Source organism: Microtus oregoni, unplaced genomic scaffold (assembly GCF_018167655.1).
Source record: "Microtus oregoni isolate MIOR12 unplaced genomic scaffold, Mior012 000121F_ref0000216, whole genome shotgun sequence".
NCBI lineage: Eukaryota > Metazoa > Chordata > Mammalia > Rodentia > Cricetidae > Microtus > Microtus oregoni.
The window spans coordinates 574,056-592,067 of NW_024544753.1; the positions used below are offsets into that span (position 1 = coordinate 574,056).

An 18,012-nucleotide genomic window follows, 5' to 3' on the forward strand; every position below is an offset into this window, starting at 1 on the left:
CAGAAGTCAGTTGCAATAGAAATATTAGAGAAGAAGAGAGTCAAGTCCTGGCACATGACTCCTGGAGATTCAGGGCAAGAAACGAAGTAGCAGGAAGGCCATAGCAACAACACTGTCAACTGTCAACTGTCAAGCTGTTGGGGAGGGTAGACATGGAAGTACTTTGTTGAAACCTGGGTTTTACTGGAAGGGAGGATGAATACATGGGTATACCCAACATTTGCTCCCCTTATGTGCAATCTCTCCTTCTGTGCCTCCTGCTGCCAATTTTGGGAGAGGGCCTGAAGCTGGTGTTAGGTGAATGCATTCAACTCAAGCAAATCTGTGGACAATAGCTAAGCTAGGTCACTAGCCCTAGGGAAGGGGGACATTGCAAGGCAGATTTGCACTGACCATGAAGAGGGTATGTGGCAAGGGAGAGGACTGAGTCTGTGACGTCTTTGGTGTCCTAGTACAGAGATGAAGGCACTTTAATGGTTCAATGGGCAGCGAAGGGCTCCCACTCACTGGGAAAGAGCATGGTAATACAACCACACCTTGCTGCAGCCCTGGGGCCGTCCCAGGCTCTCTTTGGGGGATGGCTGAAACCATCTGCTAAGTACTTTCTATATACTTGGCTAGTGCACCTGCTACTAGAGACTGAAAGCACTTTCCCCTGCAGCTGGGCAGGGGTGCAGGGGCACCCGCAGAATTAGAATTTGTTGGGCCCCAAGTTCAGGCTCTCTTTGAGGCATTTAAGTTGCTCTTCCCCAAGTTTAATCTTCTCCTCCAGCTCTCTCTGTTCAATGATGAGTGCAGACTTCATCTTCACAAAGTGCTGGTAATCTTGGAGCTGGTCCTGAGGCAGGTATCGGGAGACCATGCCGAACACCAGCTTCTCCCGGCGGTCCACGTGCTCCTTCAGCTCCTTGGCATCTGCCAGCTGGCTTGTCAGCTGCTGCTTCTTCTCTATCAGCACCAACTGGGGAAGCAGAGAACCAATTAAATGCTATCCCAATCCCCAGGCATCTGCACAGCAGTCTTCCACCAAGGAAGCACCTATGCATTCTGCTAATTAACCAGCCCTAGATTTCCTGTTCTGTAAGCATTTACATACAAAGCTCCCTTGCCTATAGCTCGAGAAAGGCAAGCACGACAGCACTTTGGGAAAGGGGGTGTGTGCAGTCACATCTTTCCATCTCTAAGGCTGCCTTTAAAGCATGGATCACCACTTGGTTTGGTATGGAGGAAGCCTCTCGCCAAGTTGAACTAAGTCCCTTCCATTTGCTGAACAAACACCACTGTGGTGATGGGTTCTGTATGGTGTCTCTGTGTGAGTGGACGTGAGTGGGGGTGTGTATTTGAAGGTGTGTGCACGTGTACGGGGCCTCTTACCCTGGATCAAAGCTCCTTGTATAGGGCAAGGTAATGGAGTTTAATTCAATAATAACAGAATGAAATAACCTATAAAATGGAGGGCCCCTTTGCAATTCTAAGGGGATCAGAGGCAAATTTACGCCTGCTGCTGCGGCTATTTCTGCTTCTGCTACCACCCCCACCCCTATCATTACCATCACCATCAATCACCACCACTAACAGCTAGCACTGATTCCATATGGACTCTGTTTTGGACACTATTTTATGCAATTAACTTGGATTATCTCAACCATCACATAAAACACATTAAGCAGGCTACATGCTTATTTCATTCTATAAATGAAGCAAGTAAGACAGAACAAGGCTAAGTAAGCTGCTTATAATCACACAGCTAACCTGCAGAATATCTCGTGGTACTAAAAAGCCAATGCTCACACTCTTAATGCTGTTTTCTGGCTCCCTTAAAAGCTAAAGAGGCGTTTTTTGCAGCTACAGCCTCAGGAACAACATCTGTACCTTCTCCTGGCTGGTCTCTGAATCGATGCTGTTGAGAGCATTCTCTACCCGGGCCAGTCGTCCAGAGAGTGACAGCAACAGGTTGACCACTTTGTCCAGGTCCCCAATAAACAAATGATACTTTTCAAACTCATTGGATTTGCAGACAGCTTTTAAGTTGGCCTCTACCTCTTCTCCAAGGGCAGAATTGGCATTGATATCATCCTGGAGCCCTCGTTGGGCCTCCCGCAGGACAGAAAGTTTCCGGCCAATGCTTTCAATGAGCTGAATCTAAGGGAGTTAAACAGAAGACAAAAGGATGAACTTGGACTTCAACAGAAACAGATTTGGGCTTAACAGAGCACACACCTGTATCCTGCACATGGATGGTGAAGGCAAGAATATTTCAACCTGGCCTATACACTGAGAACTTGTCTAAATGGTCAGACTAAAAATAGAAGGGGGAGGGAAGTTGGGATAGGGGAAGGAAAGACGGAATGGAGAATAAAGAGATAGAGTGAAACCTGAGCAACTGAAAAGCAATTCCAGGTTTCTGAGTTAGGTACCTTCCCTCCCTGTTTGATAGGAATTTCCATGTTACCACTAAAGCTCTTGGTATCAGATAAGCAGTACCCACAGACCAAGCCACATTGCAAAATGCAACTGAGACTATAATAAATGGGAGCTAGAGAGCTTCTGAGGCCCCAGATTGGAAAGAATTGTCATCAGATATTTGCTGATCACTTTATATGTTTTCCATTGGTGCTCATTACAGTGTGCTAGGTCCTGGCCCCCTTGGATCATTTTTGAGGCCTTTGAGTGAGAATGAAAATTCTTCAGTCACTATGACTCTGTTTGACCTCTAGATCTGCCAATTTCTATCTGAAGGACCTGAATGATTTGACTTAATTGAGCTTCACTTTCTCTCTTTGCAGAAGGATGGTAGGTAAGTGTTACGTTCATTACACTGAGTGGTAATGATTCAATAATAATTCATATGACTTAGCACAGAAAGTGTTCAATAAAAGGTAGGCCATTGTTATTATTATTGTCCAATATGACCCATTACCTCCACTCTCCGGACCCATTACCTCCACTCTCTGGAACCATTCGGGTTTAGCTCTCCACTTCACAATATTCACAACCCCCATTCTTAACTTTCTGAATTGATTCTGTAGCTCCATTTGCTCAGTTTCTCTGCAGTGGGCTATTCCTGTTCTTTCTCCAAGGCCCAGCTTTGCTCCCACCCTTTCTAGGGAAAAACCTCTTCTAGAAGTCATCTCTGAGTGGCCTCTTTCTTTTTGGAGCTTTGAAATATTTTACTGTTAGGGGTATAGCTCAGTCATACAGTTCCTAACACACATAAGATACTGACTTCCATACCTTGAACTGCAAACAAGCAAACAGAAACCTCCAAACAAAGTAAAACAAAACTTCTAGAATCAGACTTTACAGTGTGTGGTGGTTTGAATAGGAACGGCCCCCATAGGCTCATATATTTGAATGCTTGGTCATTAGGGAGTTGTACTAATTGAGAGGGATTAGAAGGCACGGGATGGTTGGAGTAGGTGTGGCCTTCTTGGAGAAAATGTGTCACTGGGGGTGGGCTTTGAGGTTTCAAAAGCTTAAGCCAGGCCCAGTGTCTCTCTCTTCCTATGGATCTTCCTATGCATCTCTATGCCTATGGATCCAGATGTAAAACTGTCATCTGTAATGTCTGCCTGTCTTGTTGCCATGATGATAATGGAATAAACCTCTAAAACAATGAGCAAGTCCCAATTAAATGCTTCTCTTTATCAGAGTGCCTGTGGTCCTAGTGTCTCTTCACAGCAATAGAATAGTGACTAAGACACAGTGTAATTTTAATTTGTTCTAATTCTATTTCATGAGTGCAAGTCCAATCTCTTACTGTTTATTATGTTTCTCCAGGGAAGCACCTCCTATGTGCTAAGTTTTGTTGTGTGTTTTGTGTGATGAAATGCCCATGCAAAACAGCTTAAAGGAAGAAGAGAAGAATGGTGCACTTTGGCTCGTGGTCTCAGAGTTTCAGTTCATTGTGGCAGCCAGGAGCACAAGAGTGAGAGCCTATACTATAGGTTTGCCTGCCCTCACCCCTTTATTACATCTGGGTCCCCAGCCTATCGGATGGTGGCATCCCCACATTCTGGGCGTGTGTTCACTCACCCTTTGCTAATCATCTGTGGAAATGCCTTCCAGAACTCCCAGAGGCCTGCTTTGCAGTCTCCAGGCACCTATCGATCTAATCAACTCGACAAAATTAAACACGACAGCCTAATCCTCTAATTTCCAGCAGTAATCAGTTGTGTGACTGCACTCACCAGAAGGCAATGGAGTAGAGTGGAATTTGAGTCATATAAACTGCTAGATACCAATCGTGCCTTCTACAAACTCAGAAACTTTGGATACAAAGTTTTCTTCTGTATCTATTAACTAGAGCAGTCTACTTTTGTCCAGGGCGCTGTGACAGTTGATAGTAAACATGATCGCAGAAGCAAACTATTTACTGCTGTGTCTGAGATAGTAAATGCCAAGCGCACATTTATTTGTGTTATTGTTATCATAAACATTATCATTACTATTATTATAAGGAAGTCAGGAATATATATCTAGGGGCTGGAGAGATGCATCAGTGGTTGAAATGCTTGCATGCAAGTATGTTGCGGGAGCTCCTCCCGCTCCTTCAGCCAATAGCCGCTGAGATACCAGCCCATTGGGGCGTGGTCTCTCTTCCTTTAAAAAAGCAGCCACTTCCCTCTCCTCTCTCTCTTACTTCCTGCACAAAAGAAGCCAGGCACAGCAGAATGTATCTGTAACCCTGTCACTGGGGGATGATGGAAAAAGAGGGATTCCCAGAGTTCATTGATGAGCTAGTCTAGCCAATCACTAAGCTCCAAGTTTAGTGAGTGCAACTTTCTTAAAAAGAATAAGGTAAGAAACAACAGAATGCGAAACCCAGTGTTGACCTTCAGGCTACACATGCACATGTACACAAACATATATGTGTGCAAACATAACATCCTGGTCCAGATAAATACCAGAACGAGTACGAGTGAGCTAGGTAGGAAGCAAGAGGGAGTAAGCGCAAGTAGGTGAGTGAGTGAGTGAGTGAGTGGGGAGGGAGGGAGGGAGAGAGACAGAGAGAAGACCTTGTTTAACTAAGAGGTTCTGAATGGCATGATGCTATCTATCCTGGTTGCCTACAGATTTTGTAGCCAGTATTGCATTGTGGTTAAGATCATAGACTCTAGCAACAGATTGTTTTGAATGTCACAAAGTAGTGGTCTGACCTGTAATACATTATTCAACCTCTGTGGACTTCAACTTCTCTACGGGAAAACGTAGATAACAATAACATCCACATCACAGAGTGGTTGTAAGAATTAAATGAACTAGTACATGTTGAGGATAGTATCATATACACAGGAAGTAAGTTCCACTCAGTGTATGATTTATGATTATTGTAGTTTAAGCTTCTGGGATGGGTAGGTTTGGAGTGTTCCTTTCTAACAGTTCATTTGGAATTGTTGAAGGTGATCAAGACTAAGAGGTTCCAAAGCCTGCTGTCAAAAAAAGTCAGGGAATCATCATGTTTGTGCTTGGAAGTGTGGGAAAGATCAGCAAACCTGCCAAGAACTGGGAGCCCAGGATAGGAATGAGGAAACATAACTAGGTTTCAAAACATCCTCGATTATTTTGTCACCTCCCATTCTCTCATACAGAAGTCAATGTCAGTGTCAAAGGATTTTCACTGACTCACCGGGGATGCCAACCCTTTGGGGACTGAGGAAAGAATGAAGATGGAGGGAGGGAGCACTTTGCTTTTCAGTACCTGGGTTCTGTAGCCTGAACCGTCAGCCTGGGGAAGGTGTATTGTACGCACTGGAGGAAGCTGGCCAGTCATTACAGGCTCAGCCAGAGCTGAGCTGTTTTCCTGGAACACTGCAAACTGACGACCTTCCTCCCCTTTCTTCCTAACACACAAACACTGCCCTGCCCCACCTGCAGCCATTGCAAATGACTCTCTGCTATTCTGTCCTTTGCCATTTCCAGTCATCTTTCTTCATTATCTTTGTCCCTGGAAAGTCCTGGCCTTGAGTAAGCAAGGAGCAGCTCTGCCATGTTCAAGAAACATAGACTCCAAGGAAGAGCATCTGGATCAATAAAATCAGATACTTCTATGGTCCAATTATTTCCCTGACATTTTGCTTCAGATGGGAAAATGGAAGGAGGGCTTCTGAAAATGGCCTTATGTTTTCCTACAGGTCATGTCCTGAAAGAGAAATATGGGCAGAAGAGCAATTTACATTGAGTTCACATGTCCACAAAATGGCAAATTGGGGCCTTTGAGGTTGCTATGACAACTCTATTTGCTTATGAGATAAAATAGGTAAGTGCAAGGGGGGTAAAATGATTCCAGGAACTTGATTAAAAAACTGGGCTACTGGTACTTAGAGGAAGAAAGGGAGACTTGGAACAACAACAACAACATCCCCATTTACCTATTTTGTATTTTCAAGAGATAATTGACCATCATTGCAAATAAATAATAGTCTTTCAGCCTATAATTTCTCCTTAGTCAGTCTGTTCTCTCTCCCAGAAACTTACAGAGAATACGAATTAATGGCACTACCATTGGCCAGAGCTCTGATGTGCCTTAGGCAGTGACTTAGGTTGCTTAATTCAAAAGGACAGAATGGGAGAGCAGAGATGCAGTTCTGCCTTTGAGTCCAGGACTCATTTAGTATGTAACCTTGGAAAAGGTAGTCCCTTTAACTGGTTACAAAAACAGTGGGGGCGATAGTAATACTTATCTGGCAGGGCTAGGGCTGTAACTCAGTGGGAAAACACTGCCCTAGCAAGTGCAAGGCTCTGGGTTCAGCCCTAGCACTACAAAAGAAAGAAAGTGTGGGAGGAGGGAGGTAGGGAAGAAGGGGAGGCAGAGTGAGGCAAGGAAGGAGGGAGGAATGGAGGGGAGGAAGGGAGGTTGACTGGAGATGCAGCTCAGTGCAAAATGCTTTGCTAACACATGCTAGGCCCCAGTGTCAGTCCCAAATACTTTAAAAATTTCTACTGAGACTCTTTGAGGTTGAGCATTTAGATCAGCAGCAGAGCACCAGTACAGACCACATAAGGTCCTGGGTTCAATCTCCAGTGACAGACAGACAGACAATCAGAGAGACAAACAGATACACACACACACACCCCTCCCACACCGCTGTAGCAGGGTGGTTCTAAGGACTAGAGAGATAACAATTAGTGCTACTACTGTTGATCAGAGAATTAACTGCGGGAAGGCTGTTTGATTTCCATACTGAAACACAGGCATGAAAGACATGCTAGAAGGTGTGGAAGGGCTAGTTGTTCTTCAGATACTGAGCTAAATGCTGGAAATCTTTGGGCTATATGAAAGTCTTACCTTTTTTTGAGCCAGTTCATAGTCAACTCCCTCCTCTCCCAGGCCTGCCTCTGCCATCTCGGGCTGCTCTTTTAATTTATTCAGCAGTTCTGCCTTGGCCACAGAGATATTATAATATGCTGAGTAAGAGGTAGAGATTCCTGGGCCCCCTGGAGGAGGTGAGAAGTGCTGAAACTCTTGTCTGTGGAAACAAAAGGGAACCATTTGAGCACTTTGTTCAGAGACCACTGATGTTTCGCCTTTCTTGGTTTTCTCTACCTGTAACATTTGACACCACTTCCCCTAGCTATTATAAAATGGACCAGAAGGCACTGTTAAAAGATGAACAGGTCACATGGAGGCTATCTAAAAGCAATGACAAACTTGTAGACAGTCTGTTTCCATATCCTTCTATGTGCCTGCCCTTAGGAGCTCAAAAGACATTTTTATCATTTGGCTCAGTCATTAACACACCATTAAAACAAAGAACATAGAAGACCTCCAAGATTAGTTCACAACCTTCAGGGAGGGATTGGGATGAATAAATGTGATCCTTTTGTCTGGTAACCTCTCCTCTGCCTAAGTACAGCCCCTACTTGGCCCCGCTCTACCTAATCTGCTTGATTACAAAGGTACCCCATGGCTTTCCTCATACTCATTTCTTTTATCCTATTGCTACTCCTGCTTGAAATGGTCACCCCACTATTGATTTCCCATAGCGAAGAGGTCACCTGTGACCTCAGCCATGGCCACTATTTGGAAGGCAGGGATTAGTATCCCTGCCAAAAACTTCTCAGGGTCCATCCCATCTCTCACAGGCTCTTCTGACGCTGCCTCTTGTAGGGCAGCTCTTTGGCCTGAGAAGGGGCAGCATCCCTCCACTTCCAGAATATTCTTACTGGCCCAAGCCCCCTGCATGGTTGCAGAGAGAAATGGGGAGAGAATGAAGCCAGCGATACCAGGGGCTTGAAAAGTATAGCGGCAGAGCCTATTGCCTTGGGGTTACTGAAGCACGAAGGTACATAGTGGTGCTTCACAGAGCCCCAGCCAGAGAAAGAGAATTTTTCCTTAGGAAAGAAGTAGTTCTGGCTCCTCTCTGGCTTGGACTTAGACTCTTCTGATAATAAGCCTTCTTGTCTAGTGGGAAAAGTGGGAAAGTGAAGGCTATTATGTCAGGTTTCAGTAATGAAGGGGTGAACAATTCTGCCCAGGGTTTATGCAAGGGAAAAGCCTACACTCACAATAGTGCTGTGTGTACGTTTGTATATATGCATGTACATAGGTATGTATATATGCATATATACACGTATATAGCAATATACATATACATATGTATGTACACACATATTCCCTTTGCCTAGCAGCTCCTCCTACCATCCACCTGTCTGCGTCACTAGCCCTTTCTAACCTCTAGCTGTTTGAGAGGGAAAGTAAGAGAAACTCATTAGTCATTTTTGCAGCTATTTGTAGCTCTTAGATAAAGGTCAAATATAATAGCTAAAAAGGCTCCACAGCTATTTACTGATTCATGCTATGCTGTCTCTTAATTAATCACACAAAGGCAACCTGGGCATGCCAATAATCCTCACTCTAGAGGCACTTTCTTAACACGGAGGGTTTCAAACTTAGAACTATTATATTAATACACACACAGACACACACACACACACACACACACACACACACACACACACTTCTTGTTATACCCCAGAAACTGTCTCAAGACAGGTAACACACATGTGCACAGCACACACATGTGCACATATGGACACTCACAACTGAATGCTTATCGTAACCACTTTACAGACAGAAAACATGAAGAACCAAGAGGGAACATTATATTCCCTAGGTGAGCAGCCAGTAAAGTGTACACCAATGATTTTCCCTTCGGCCCTGACTCCACATCTGTGCGTTTATCCTCTATTTTCTGTGATGGCGACAAATGAACGGCTCGATACTCTACAAACTCCAGACTGTAAGGAACTTTTGAGCTGGACTATTCCTCTGATATCAGAGAAGAGAGACTATTATGGAGGGAATGCAAAGAAATGAGCTTTGAGAACTCCTGTCTATAAATTTATGGTACATATCAATTTCCTGGGTCAGAGAGTGTAACAATCCAAACTCAGGTGCTACGTGGAAAGTCAGTTTGTTGGCCAGCACAGCCCTGCACAACGTTACAGTGGATCGTATGAAGCACTGTACTCCAGGGTTCTTTTCCTCATTACCCTCATGAATAGGGAAGGCATTGCAAGAAATCTATAAGAACCTAATCTGAATTTGAAAGTAAACATTACATATAAGATCAGAACTGTCCATTGAGCACTGAGAGAACGTGCTTAGAGTTTGCAGCACAAACCAGATCTACGCTGGAATCAGTTATTAGCCTGGAGCAACGACTGATTATTCCCACCACTTCCTCCCATACATGCTAGAGAATTTGTAACTAAACAGTAAATGTGTGGTAATGATACTGTGGCTTAGCCTGGCTGAAATTTGGACATCTTTATTTGCTTTTCACTTTGCAAACCTTAAACATCTACTGGCCTCAACACTCTCTATCTTAGACTTTCCTAGAGTCTGAAGAGAACTGCCGGGACCAACGATACTGAGATGATGCTGTGCGCTATGAGTTGGATTGCCTGCGATCTTGTGAGAAAGTTAGTTTCTCTCTTAGCTTCACTTTTCTCATCTGAAAGGTAGAGGGGAGTAGTTATAACTCTCCACTAGGTTCGTTAGGGGAGACTAAATCAATGTCCAAATAAACCCATCCTAAATGAAAACTACTTAGACTATACCTAACCTTCCAAAGCATACAGCTTAGCAGAGCACATTGTAGAGTAGCAGTCATTTCTCTCATTTGCTGACTGCCTCTGCTGCTCCTCAGTACCACTAAAGGTTGCTGTGAGACCCTTACTAGCTTAGGAAAAGGCCAACCTCCCCACCTTCAAATGCCACTTCTACTGAGTGCATGTTGCTTTGCCATCATTGTAAACCCTAAGAACGAGCATATCACATGTCAGGAATGATCTGTTCATGAAAATACTTAAAATCGGGCTCAGCGCACAGTAAACAGGTGAAGAAACTTCACCTAGGATGGAACTGATGCTCTTCCTTAAATTTTTATCACCAGAAGAAACATTTAGAATTGATTTTTGCAGCTAGAAGCCAAGGTTAGGTGCAAATGAATGTATTCCCTTGCATCCTATAATTTCTTACAAACAAATCACTGGAGCAGGTTATACGATGTTTAGAAACAGTGATTTCCTTCTCAGTGGCTCAGGTGTCAGGACAATAAAGAGTCATAGAACTAGACCTGCTACTTCTGGTATACATTACCCGGTAAGAGAGAAGATGGAAGAACAAGATCTTTTGGAGAGAGGCTGCACAATGTGACGGAGAAGGAGAAGAGGAGGAGGAAGCAGGGAGGGGGAGGAGGACGATGAGGAGGAGGACGTGGACGACGAGGACAAGGATGCTGCAGCAGGTGCAGCTGCCTGGATTTAGAGGCAGATAGATCTGGATTTGAGTCTTTGCTGCACAATACTGAATTAATTAGTCCCTTATTTTGCTCAACTTCAGCTACCTCATTTGTCAAATGGGGATGATAACGGCCAACAGAGATGTTGGGAAGAATAACTTAAATAATGTACATTAAATGTCAGGCAGTGTCTGGCACATAGTAAGTGCCTAATTGAAAACTTATTTGATTATCTATTTAGCCTTTGAAATATTAGTTCAATGCCTACTATCTGCCAGGTAACCTTTCAATCTTCCAGCTGTAATACGTAACAAGCACAACGCAGCTAGTTTCTGCAACATATTTTCCAGTTAAGAAGGAGCCACATGTGGTCTGCTAAGGGCTTCTCACAGAGCCCAGGAGCTGGGATCTATAAATGCTTTCCTTATGGCACCTCAGAGAACTGCTCAATCAGTGCCAGATAACCAAGTAACAAGATTAGCCTGTCCATAAAAGTCACATAAACAAGGTATTTCTAATAGCAACCACTCTCAGGCAAGGTCCTGCTATAAAAGGATTTAAAGAAAACAATTAGGGGACACCTGCCTGCTCATCCCCAGTGGAGTTTTGCAAGTGGGAATGGAGAGCTAAGAGGCCAAACACGGAGCAATGGAGATCATGAACACACACACACACACACACACACACACGCACGCACACACGCATGCACGCACACACACACACACACAGTGATGCACAGATGAACACTCACATAGAAGTCAGTGGCAGCCCACAATCCTGTTTTGATCTCTCAGCCCAGCCAGCTAGCCCTGTCAACTGCTGCCTAATGTCTGGCAAAGCAAATCTGCAGAAGCAGGAGAACAAGAGGGAGAAGGAAGTGGAAGGGACAAAGAATGCCCTTGGCTGTTTAAGGAACCATCAGAGCATCTAGTTCAGCAACATCTTTCTTCTGGGGCTGGGGGAATGATTCAGAGCCCCAGGCTACTTTGCTAGAGCAGGTAGGAGCCAGGCTTTAGAAAAGGCCGAGGACAAGCCAAGAATGGCTTATGCTTTTGTGACTGGGGGTCAGATATTGGTGTATACCTTAAAGATCCATTGAGAAGCAATAGCATATTTTCTTAATGATAGGGATAAAACCTTGAACTTCATTTCCTGAGCACCTACTATGCCCCAAGTATCTGTTGATGTCCTTTACATGCAATTTGTTAATAGTCAGAACCTGGTAGAACAGGTACATTATCTTTCACACCTGTTTTCCAGGTAAGACGATCAGTGTTATACAGTTGCTAACTAACAGAGGTGAAATCTAATTCATGTTGCTGGCTGCCTTTCCTGGGACCCATTGTCTTTCCCAAACACTTACTTTGGGGTCACAGTGGCTTCCTGCTCAGTTGTCCTCCACAATCCACGAGCGCCATAATAGCAAGGAGGTTGAGCTTTCTCAGGCTGGGCTCCAGTGTGGCCCCTTACAGGAGGCACAAAATCACTGGGATGACGAGCAAAGACCTCTTGCTCTGGGAGACTCTGTGAGGACTGCCTTGAGGCCTCCAGGTGGCCCACCTTCAGGGGTTGTGGCTGTTCCAGGCCCTCATCTGGATTAGGGGCATGGGAACCAGTGGTTTCGGAACTAAAATACTGGGGTGGTAGGTCATCTTCTTTCCGTCCCTCCTCCTCCTGCTCTTGCTCCTTCTTCTCATCTACTTCCTCATCACACCTCTGCTGCTGCTGCTGTTGCTGTTGCTGCTGCTGTTGTTGTTGCTGCTGTTGTTGTTGTTGCTGCTGCTGTTTCTGCTGCTGCTGGGCTGCACGGAAAAGCCTATATTTTTCCCAGTTGGGAGGAGGAGGGCGAGGGGGAGGGAAAGCCTTCTTTCGGGCCCCAAGGAGTTCTGGCTGAGTCTCACTGCCTTTAGTAAATGGCTCCCTCTGAGGCATGCCCCAGGCCCGGGGGTTTGGAGGTTCCAAGCTGATGTGACTCTCTGAGAAGGCTCGGTTTCGCAGTGGGCGGGGCATGGAGGCAACAGAACTCCCATCTTCATAAACTGAAGATTCCTCTGCTTTGTTCAAGGCGAGTTTGAAGTCTCCAAGGAGGTCAAGAGATGAGATTGCTCGGTAGTTTGACAAGTCCAGTGCTGGGTTTTCAAGGCAAGGGTGGAAGGGAGTAGACCATGAAAAGCTGGCCTTAGAATGAGCCATTTCCCTACAAAACAACAGAGAAGCATTGACCAAGAGAAGCATGTGGTAGATAGGCCCATATTTCGGATGACATCATGTCCGCAAAGTTAAAATGACTACAAAACTCTAATAGATGTAGTAAGTGCAATGGCCATGGTGATAAGAATATAATTATGAATACAGCAAACACATTTTGTGCATAAACTAAGTACTAAACACTAGTGTATTGGTTCTCAACCTTCCAAATGCTGTGGCCCTTTAATACAGACCCCTTAATACATGTGGTGGTGACCCCCAATCATTAAAACTATTTTGTTGCCATTTCATAACTGTAATTTTGCCACTGTTAGGAATTGTAATGTAAATATCTGACATGCAGGAAATCTAAGATGGGGACCCTGAAAGGGTCCCAACTCAGGCTGAGAACTAAGACACTAGTGTACACTTTCAGTGCTTTCTATGTTCAAACTTATTTGCTCATTATAATACACCTAGGAGGTAGTTCTTACAGGTTGGATTTTAGAGTTTGGGAAAATGAGACATTGTTAGGATAAGTAACTTGTCCAGGGTTATAAAGGTTATGAGGTAGAGCTGGGATTTGAACTTGAACTGTTTAGCCAAAGTCAAAAATAAACACATAGCACCCCGACCTATTTATGGCACTCAGCCTGGAAATGCAATAATCTAGGACTTACAATCGTGGTTTTCCTGCTTTATTTGATTTCTCTCTCTTGTTTTACTACGCAGGTTTCTAGTGCTTAGAAATGTACAGTGATTTCCATAATGAATGCCCGTGGCGCCGCTTACTACCCAGAATCAGCACAATTTGATACTTTACTATGAAAAGTGCACGAGGTTTTCTTGTATCTCACTCCCCACTTCCATTCTCCTACTGCCTATTTGATGCAAGATAGATTAGAAATGAACTACATATAACTTCCCTGTTCTTACATGTGTGCTAAGAGTACTAAGTTATTCACAAGGATCTACCACTTTTGCTTAAAAATATTTTCTTCTATCACATCACAATCTGAAATTTCAAAAAGAACTGTTAAATTATAGGCTTTTCTGAAAACTAACTTTAAAAAGTAGACAAACTATTCTGCTATCCAAAAATTGAGGATGGGATAAAGATGAGTTAATAACATGAGCAAATATGAACTCATATGAACTCAAAGAGACTGAGGCAGCAAGCACAGGGCATGGACAGGTCTGTACTAGGTCTTTCCTGCGTACACACACACACACACACACACACACACACACACACACATATACACACACACACAGCTTCCAGTTTAGTGTTTTTATGAGATTCCTGAGTGTGAGAAATGACTCTTGTGCCTTCTATTGGACTCTTTTCCTTCTATTTGTTTGTCTTATCCAACTTTGCTATGAGTGTTTTTGTTTTATCTAATATTTTATTTTGTTATATTAAAGTGAGTGAGTGAGTGTAAATCTAGACACACTGTAAGGCTAACAGCTGAACTGTCACACCTACTGGAACACTCACTGGGTGTGTCAACCACTCTAGGGCAGGCATCATGGTCAGGGGCAGTTGACCAACTTGTAATGGACTCCATAGTTTTGTTGTGTGATTTCATTTGGCTATAGTTTTTTTTTGTGTGTGGTAGCATGGTTTATTTTTCTTGGTTTTGTTGTTATATTGGGTTTTTGTTTGTTATTTTGAAAAATAATTTAAAGTTGGGTGAGTAGGAAGGAGGAGAGGATCTTGAAAAACTTCGGAGAGGGGAAGAATATGACCAAAATATACTCAAAATTATATATATATACATATATGTATATATATATAAAGGATAAGCAAGCATCTTATGAAACAACTGTAAGTAAAAGTATGTTATTAATTAACAGAACCAACCAGTAAATTTAGAAATAAAGTAAACTAATCAAGCATGGTGACACACACCTTTAACCCCAGTACTCAAGAGGCAGAGCAATGGATCTCTGTGAGTTTGAGGCCAACTTGGTTTACATAGTAAATTTCAGGATAATCAGGGTTAAATATACTACAGATTTCCTGTCTTGAAAACAAGAAATAAGGTAGACTATAAAAACATCATCTACATAAAACATTATAAACAAGGAGATAAAAATTATTCAGTAAATCTTTTGAGACAACTTTTGATCGGTGCTATACATGTGTATAAATACTTAATATTTTATGTTATATATTCATATAAGAAAAATTTTGAAATTTAAAATATGATCTTTTGTATGGAAAAATAATACTTTTAAGTTATAAAAGATAATCTCAAAGGACAAAGTCCAGTTTTATTTGAATATTTGTAAAATATCAGACTTGTATATGGTGAGATTTGTCAAAATGAAATGACTCTCTTCAGCTGATTATAAAGAGGCAAGCTCCTTAGACTTATGATCTGCTTTCCTATGGTAGCCTGCGAGCAATCAACATCATGCTGCGTCCTGCCTACTGCCAGGAACTTCCAAGGGTTCAATTATCAGCAGAGAGACTATGCATTCAACAGACATGATGATGGCTGGGACTATTTCTTTAAAAATAACAGTATACATAGTGCTAACCAAGCTGAGATAAAATGGGAACAAACCATCATTCCCCTCATCACTAGTTCCCACATGGATCAAAAGTTCATGCCCACTTATCTTCACTCTGCAGGAGCCTACCTGGAGACTCCTCATGCACAAATTATCCAACCTAGCATATCCTCTCCAGGAATAAAAAGAAAAGAAAAAGTAGTGAGTGGACAGCAAAAGGATGACCAATATATATCAGGTAGAGGGGGCCTTGCTGATTATTATTATTTATTATTCTTAATTACTCCGATTTTAGTTTGCATTCATTCCTCTCCCAAAGGAACACCGCCACAGTGCTAACAACTGGAATATATGATAAAGATCTAATTACACTAATTCTTTCCCTTTTCCCTCCTTTCTCTTTAGGTATGAGCACATGCATATATGTATATGCCCCCCCACTGTGTGTGTGTATGTGCGTGCATGTGTGTGTGTGTGTGTGTGTGAGAGAGAGAGAGAGAGAGAGAGAGAGAGAGAGAGAGGAAGTAAGTCTTGTTACATAGTCTAGGCTAGCTTTGAACTTTAAATCCTCCTTTGTCAGCCACATAAGAACAACATTAAAGGCATATCTTGTTATACCCACAAGTCCTGAATATTTATGTAAAAAAAACCACAATCAAACATCATAAGCAAACTGTAGACAATGTAAAGGCAAACAAAGTCAGAAACAAATGTAAGACTGTTTCAACTTACAAGTTAAATAAGAGAAAACACTAACAAAGACTACATTTTCTCTTCAGGATCCCATTGAATATTTTTTAATCGCCTATATATGAACCAGAGGCAGTACAAACCACATTCTCAAATCATAATTGAGTATTACTGGAAGTTAATTCCAAACCTGAAATATGAAAATGTATAGTATATAGAAGACAAGCAGGAAAAGTTTTGCACTTCAGCTAAAGAAGAAATCTGGAACTGAGAACATCTAGAAATCATCCGAAGCCAGAGGATATGCTTCACTAAAGTGGTAGCTCAAGGAAAGTTTACAGCTTAGAAGATGACCTGGGAACACACAGCTCTAAATGGAATGTCTCCATCAAATCCTTCCCCTCAGATCTCAGGGAATCTCGTGGAAGAGGAGTCAGAAAGAGGAGCCAGAAGGGATGGAGGACACCAGGAGATCCCGGTCCACTAAATCAACATGATCAAAGCTCATATGAACTCAGAGACCGAAGCAGCAACCACAGGGCCTGCATGGATCTACACCAGGGCCTCTGTGTATATATTACAGCTTTCAGTTAGATTAGTGTTTTTATGGGACTCCTGACTTCTTCTGTCTCTTGTGCCTTCTCTTGGACTTTTTCCTTCTGTTGGTTTGTCTCATTCAACATCTATGTGATAGTTTTTTTTTATCTCAGTATATTTTAGTTTGTCATGTTTTGCTGTTATCGCTTAGATTCCTGTTCTTTTTTAATGAGAGACAGAAAAGGAGTGGATCCAGAGGGGAGAAGTGGGAAGGAACCTGGAGGAGTAGAGGGAAGGGAAACTATAATCAGGATATATTGTGTGAGAGAAGAACCTATTTTCTATAAAAGGGAAAAAGATAACACCAAAGTAAAATAAATGAATTAAGTACTCAATCAACAAATTCTTTAAAAAAAATCCAAAATTAATCCAAAGCAGAAAAGTATTTTAAAAAATAGCAGAAATAAATAGAGTAGAAAATAAATTATATAACTAATAATGAAAGATAAAAACGGAGGGGTTTATGAAAGGGTTTGGAAGAAGGAAAAAGAAGGGGAATTATATAATTATATTAAAATCTCAAAAATAAAAAAAATTAAATTTTGAAAAGAAAAATGAAAGAGTAAAATTGACAAATAATTTACTAGTCAGATAGAATACTCCCGATTGCTTTATATTGCTAACAGACAATATAAACATTTCTCATTCTTTATAGCCTTAAGTCATGAATCAAAAGTAAATTACAGAATTCAAAAGGAGAAATAAGTATAGATACACAATGAATGAAAACAGTAAAAAAAAACCTTTTGATATAACAATTTGGAAAACTTCGGACAATTTCCTGAGAAACCACCAACTGCCAACATTGACTGACTGGAAAAGAAACTATAGTTATCATAGGGAAAAACTCAAAGTAATTAACCAAAAGCACACAAATCACACAGTTTTATATTGTTATGCCAACCTTTAACGAACATACAACACTAATAAAATATACACTTTCAAGACTCTGAAATCTAGGGACGATAGAAGGGATTCAATTCCAACGAGAAGGAAATATAGAAAGAAACAGTAGAGACAAGTCTTTTTTAAGAACGTATACACAAAAACTTAAAGTGTTAGTGAAGAGAATCCAGGAGGATGTTAAAAAATACTACACCATAAACATGCAAGCTCATCTTAGAAATTAAAATTTCATTTAGTATTAGAAACTCTATTCATATAATTGACAATACTAATAAATCAAAAGATAAATGTTATAAAACAGCTTTCTTGACCTAAAACATATTTGGTTACAATTATCAAACCTGACTTAAAAAGCAACTATCAG

At 42.0% G+C, this 18,012-nt stretch overlaps 1 protein-coding gene across 1 annotated transcript in view; it reads right to left on the reverse strand.

The window, feature by feature from the left end:
• Nucleotides 1-691: 691 nt before the first annotated feature.
• LOC121444390 (protein Shroom4-like) overlaps nt 692-18,012 on the reverse strand; it is a 204,845-nt gene continuing 187,524 nt past the window's right edge. The window contains 4 exon segments of the mRNA XM_041646205.1: nt 692-961; nt 1,873-2,142; nt 7,289-7,469; nt 12,112-12,945. Of these exon segments, the coding sequence (XP_041502139.1) occupies nt 692-961; nt 1,873-2,142; nt 7,289-7,469; nt 12,112-12,945 (1,555 nt within the window).